Consider the following 6,124-nt stretch of genomic DNA (forward strand, 5'->3'; position numbering starts at 1 on the left):
AAAACCTCTCCACTTTTGAGAGGAAAACCCTTAGTAAGTTTTCTCTTATTGAAGCTTCTTATTTGAACAACTGCCAAGCCTTATACCCTTTACTAGGATATCCTCCAAGCATCAGCAAAATCCTTCCTCTTTTTGCATTATAACTTCTGGCACATTGACTTCTGCCTTCTGGCACTTTTCTCCTCAACACTTCATCCTTTTTTGTGGCTTGTCTAAGTTTAGATTCTTTTCTTCTTAAGAGACCCTAGAATATTAGGGCTTCTTTACTTCGCTATAGGGAGAACCTTCTTTGCTTTCTTTTGGATACCTTGCAGACCTAGATACACATCTGAATGAGGTTGTTCATGCTACTGCCTTCAACTGCTATCAAATCCACAAGGTTTTTCTTGCTACACATGCGAACAGGAACCCTAAAACAGTCCTCTTATCCTCGCTGACTTTTCCTTCCTTCTTCGCTAGAGAGAGAGGCCTTGTAGGCCTAGTTTGCACCCAAAACAGTGAGATATGATGACCTGTACTTTTTTGCTGCTATAGCCGTAGGAAGACCCTTTCCCCTTCGCATGTGTGGTTGTAGGTTTATGTTAATTTTAGGTATGTTCTATGCTTAGAGCAATTTATTTCAATTTTCACAATTAGCTCCATATCTTTTCCAGATTAGCAATCACAGCAGCATTAAAGTAAACTACAGATAGAACATAAACATAAATCGCAGAAGACAAGCCAAGACAAGAGGACACAAGATGTGGCGCTAGCCAGGGACAAACCCCAATGTGGGGAAACCCTTGATCAATTCTTCTTATATGTTCTTCAATAGTTCAACAGAGAGGGAGAGAGAGATAGTACGCTTACAACAGAAGTCAACACTTTGACTTATCTAAATAAGAGCATAGATCATCTCTAAGAAGATGATACATGAGATCAGTTGAAGACATGCTGCTTCAACTAATTCTCCAAGGTGACTCCTTCACCTATCGTTGTGCTGCATTTCGTCATCATGTTGCACCACACCGCACTGCACCCATCATCACTATGCTGCATCTCATCGTGCTTCATTAATCATGATTGTACCCATCATTGTACTGCATTATGTGCCATTGCTGCACCATGTTGCCATCCTGACCTATGTGTTGGCTGCACCTTGCTTGCTTGTTGTCCCTTGCTTGCTCGTTGTCCCTAGCATGCTTGTTGTCCTTAGCATGCTTGTTCTTGCATGCTAGTTGTCCCTTGCATGTTAGCTGTAACATTGCATGCTTGGTGTATTTGTTGCTAAGTACCATACAACTGTCCCAATGTTAGTTAGTTGTCCCTTGCATGCTGCTCTCCTTCGGAGACAAATGCTCCGGCTGTTTCGACAGTTCCCGGCAGTTCTGGTAGTTCCAGTTGTTCCCGACAGTTCCGGCAGTTCCAGTTGTTCCCAGCGGTTCCAGCAATCCAGGCAATCCCGGGCCCCAACAATTCTGGCTTTTTAGGCAGTTCCGGCTTTTCCAGCAGTTTCGACATTTCCGACTTTTCCGGCTTTTCCGACAGTTCTGGTTTTTCCGGCATTTTTGGCAGTTCCGGCTTTTCTGGCAATTCTGTCTTTTCCGGCAGTTCTGGCTTTTTCGGCAATTCCGGCTTTTCCGACAGTTCCAGCTTTTCCTGCAGTTCTGGTTTTTCCGGTAGTTTCGGCATTTCTGGCTTTTCCAGCATTTCCGGCTTTTCCAGCTTTTCCGGCATTTCCGGCTTTTCTAGCATTTCTGGCTTTTCCGGCAGTTCCGGTAGTTCCGGCAGTTCCGACAGTTCCGACTTTTCCGACAATTCCAACTTTTCCAACTTTTTTGGCAGTTCCGGCTTTTCCGAGAGTTCCGGCTTTTCCAACAGTTCCGGCATTCTACCCCTCTGGATCAAGGCAACGTTATTGCTTAGGATCTCTCCTCCTACTAAAACCCAAAGACAAGTAGAGAGAGGAAGAGATCCCAAGTGTGTTGAAATGACTTGAAGGCCACCTCTATTTATACTAAAACATTAAGCACATGTGGGGTTTATTTGGTTGTTGGCCGACCTTGACGAATTGTCTATCGGATGATCTTTAGATCATTCCTACACCTCTCGATGAGAGGGATCCAAGAAAAATATCAGCTGCCATAAATAAGATGACCCACAAGGAGTTTGGCCCTAGTTGCCAATTTTAACAGTTTACCCCATGGACAGTCCTTCACCTTTGGCTTCTTTTCTCCTTTCCGTCGCTGCCTTAGAGGGCTTCTTTTCATCCTTCGTTGACCTCTTTTCCTGCCTTATACCCTCGCTGATTTCAGAAAGAATGAGTTGTCCTTTTGAGGAGTGGACAACCTCTATAAATAGAGGTATGTCCCTCCTCTTCAAGCCGACTTGACAGTTTCACTATAATTCATCTTTTCTTCATTATTTCGCTGCTTCGAGACTTCATTGATGCTAGGAGAGGATTTGACTATGCATGACCTTCTATGTTGACATATATGATGTAACATGCCCTCAAAGGGTCTCATTATAATTACATTTTGACTTTGACTTTCTAGAAGCACTTTAAAATGTGCTTGACCTATTTTCAATGAGCAAGAAACTCATCGATAAATAATTTCTCTTTTCTTGAATAAATACAAATATCAAAATTACATTTATTAAGAACAAACCTAGTTACATTTCCTTCAACAGAGGATACCGTGTACGGCTGAGGTAGCTTTCCAGTATGTGTCCGACCTCCAGACATTATATTGGCACATTATCAAGAGGGCGGATGATAGACTCAGTGGTGATGGTTGGAAAGAGCAGGACGAGTCCGCATACACTGAGTTGATTGTGAGTATCAGATACCCATCTATTGGCTGCCTTCAGGGGGTAGTTATTTGGCACATGTGGCTTCTAGTAGCCATCGATACTATGCAGTGGCAAACACATAGTAGTTTAGCATGCATCAGATTAGTTCATGATATATGGGGCCTATATGTTGGTTGCATGCAGGAACTAGGGACGAGGCACAAACAGATTCCAACAGTTGTTAGAGCTATGTTACAACAGGTCTGGCTAGAGGATCCAGGGATTCAGTTGGTTGATATGCCACTCCATCTCGTGAGGAGTAGGACCATAGCAGAGGGTGACCTAGCTCACTTCGAAGTTGACACGTCGGGGATCACTAAGGCCTCCATTATTTGGCAAGGTGGGCTTTTTCAGTTGCAGCTCAGGATCGAGACTAGTGATGGGTGGGTAGATATTGATATCATAGAGACACCTGGGTAGGATGAGCTTGGCCTTCGTCGATATTTCACCTCCAAGTTTCAGGGGAGGAGGTTGCAATGTGCACACTATGGGCAACCTATCCGAGTCTAAGTGGCGCAGCTACATCACGATGACACTTTTCTGAGACGAGCATGGGACTTGGGCATCGCAGTACGAGACCACTCAACGACCTTTAGGGATTGGTTGTATAGGGGAAATCACTCAAATTTTCCATTGGGCTTCAGTCACTTTATGATGGCGTGGGGGATTTCATCAACATGGCAGGTTGGTCAGCAGGAGGATATCAAGAGGAGCTCATGCAGGAGAGACTTTGTCCCCACAGGGATTGGGTTGTATCTTCAGGAGTTTACTCTTGGTGTGCATGAGGTGGATTGCTTGTTGGGCTTTCATAGAGCTTCATTGACAGCAGTAATTCTCAGCTCTGCATATTTCTTGGGTGTAGAGGCAATTCGAGTTATTCATTGTGGTCCAGCTTACAACGAGTTGGAATCCAGGTTATTTGCAAGAGGTATTTCCTAGTCGGAGCCGAGAATTTTGTGGTGATTTTGCAGGGATAAAAAGCAACAAATTTGTGAAATGAAATTCTCTTCATTTGGTAGTGCATAGGGGTTTTTGGCTTAGCCTCTGCAAGGGAAGAAGGGAGAAGAATTGTGGAGAGATAAGTGTCGAAGATTAGAGGTAAACCTCAAGAGAGAAATTTCCTGTGGTAGATTTGGACATAATTCAATAATATAAAACTGTGGGGGTTTTTTGGCCAGAGGGTGATTTGCACTTGTTGTGGGTCACCGAGGGTCGTGAATTCAGACCAAACCCATTTTGGGTTTTTGTAGGTTTATTGAGAGGAGTCTTCGGCTAATTTTAGAGAATTTTTTGGGCGATATTCAGTCCTGAAATCCACATTCTTATAGCAAGGTGAATTGCTAGTTAGCTGGAGAATTTGCATACTTGGTGGACTCAATTTTTGGCTTGGAGTTGGGCTAAACCATTTCCGGGTTTTGCTGGGTTTTGGGAGAGAAGTTTAGAGCTAAATTTTAAGAGTATTCTAAGGAGTATTCAGCCCTAAAATCAACATTTTAGCCAAGCAGCCAGTAGAAGATTATTTTTAAATAGTGCACAGATCACTTCGGAGCCATTTCTACCACTTGGGTTTAGGCCATTTTTCCAAATTCTGCTCAGCGTGCATAGCAAGCCTAGGTTCCAAAATTTCAGCTCATTTTATGTACTCTTTTATCATAAAATTAATAAAATGGTTCAAATTGTGTAGTTGGACATTTTAGTGTTTTAATTGTGTATGAATTACAGTTTATTTATTGTTCCTAGTCCATTACCTTTGTATTAGCTGTTAAATTCCAATTAGGAATATTACATTTTTTTTTTTTAATCTGACCATTTTTTTTTTAAGAAAAGGAACTTCTCTATCGTTTGTCACCTTTTAAACATTAAACTTAAAATTTTAAAACGGACGTCTTTTAACCCTTCCCAAAAACTATCAGCAAAACCTGCAGCCACTATCAAGGCTCTCTTTTTCTAACTGTTATGCAATTTGGAGGAGTGAAAACGAGGCTGGCCGTTGATTATCGTTTATTTTACAGGCATTACAGGCTCTCTTTCCCGAGTTACTGTTAAAGTTCTCGCGTTCTATGGAAGCACCGTGACAGGACAGAAAACAAATCCTAGCCGCTCATCTTTACGCGAAAAGATCAGCTGAAAAACGAAAATAATTATTTAAGGCTTGAAAATTCAAACCTGAAGTATTCCAAGATAGATAAGACGAGCTTCATCTTTTCCCGACAGTACCTCCACACAGACTCCGGCAACTTCTTCGATCTTCTTTACAAATTTGCCCCTGTTTTTGGCCTCTCTCACGGCCGAAGTTGCGACAATTCTCATCATTTCCGTATGCCGGAATTCTGCCAGTTGCCTGAAGCGTCTCATGGCGTTTAAAGCACGCTGCTCGGCTTCAGTCCCGATGATGCCGCTAGTACTTAGAGTTCCACTGCCTAGCCTGACGTATTCTTTGTGAGAATCGACTTTACGAAATCTGCCGTTGGGGTCGACCTTGACTACAATCATATGGAAGGTGTTTGTTCCCATGTCGACCGCTGCGAGCATTTTCTCCGCCCCTGCTGCGCTGCCTTTGCTTCTATTCGCGCTTGTAACGTTATTAAGGGCATCCATGGCAATTCAGCGACCCAGGAACACTGCGAATTTGAAGCTGCACCGACAACGTTATCGGCGATTTATTATAATGTTATTAAGGGCCTCCATGGCAATTCAGCGACCCAGGAACACTGCGAATTTGAAGCTGCACCGACAACGTTATCGGCGATTTATTAAAATATGTCATCCCGGGGATTGAACCGGAGACTTCATGGTTGTATTCGTGTGGCCGTGTTGAACGGGATTCGAATCATTGACCAAAACGGTTGGCGGGTTGCGGAGTGGCCAGTTTGGTCCATTCCAACGTGACAAATTAGTTTATTCCAAAGTAAAGGTACAATATTCCAAACATTTAATTCTTTAGTTCGCTGAAAATAGTGTAGGTGAAAAATGTGTTGTGGCTTAGTTGTAAACAAAGGGAGTATGATAGAATTTAAGGGTTAAACTGGGTCATTAAATTCATTTTTTTGTATTTATTTATTTATTTATTTATTTTTGTTTAATTTAGGATAATCGTAACTGGTGAGAGTTATCTTGAACAGATCCAAGATCAAATTTTTATTGAAGTGTTAAATTTATAGTTCATGACACATATATTAGTTTGTTATTTTGGATTAGTTTTATTAAGTTTTAGGTTAAAAGGGGAAGAGTGCGTGGAAGAATCATTGGTTTCCAAATGAATTACTATTTAAATTTAGATAATATTATTTTA

The 6,124-nt window shown here is 42.0% G+C and overlaps 1 protein-coding gene across 9 annotated transcripts in view; it reads right to left on the reverse strand.

Moving 5' to 3' along the window:
• Positions 1-5,716, reverse strand: part of LOC149174280 (uncharacterized) — a 142,365-nt gene extending 136,649 nt beyond the window's left edge. For 4 of the 9 annotated variants that reach the window (XR_016257920.1, XR_016257918.1, XR_016257919.1 and 1 more), the window contains exon 1: positions 4,999-5,716. Coding sequence is in view for 5 of the 9 variants with exons in the window: in XM_089419276.1 (XP_089275402.1) it covers positions 4,999-5,430 (432 nt within the window). In the remaining 4 variants the exon portion in view is untranslated. The remainder of the gene's footprint in view (positions 1-4,998) is intronic. The other 5 variants (XR_016257921.1, XM_089419277.1, XM_089419280.1 and 2 more) reach the window with 3 other exon arrangements.
• Positions 5,717-6,124: the final 408 nt, after the last annotated feature.

Source organism: Pinus tabuliformis, chromosome 4_1 (genome assembly GCF_031772625.1).
Source record: "Pinus tabuliformis cultivar Carrire ecotype Pingquan chromosome 4_1, CPIR1, whole genome shotgun sequence".
NCBI classification, from domain to species: Eukaryota; Viridiplantae; Streptophyta; class Pinopsida; order Pinales; family Pinaceae; genus Pinus; species Pinus tabuliformis.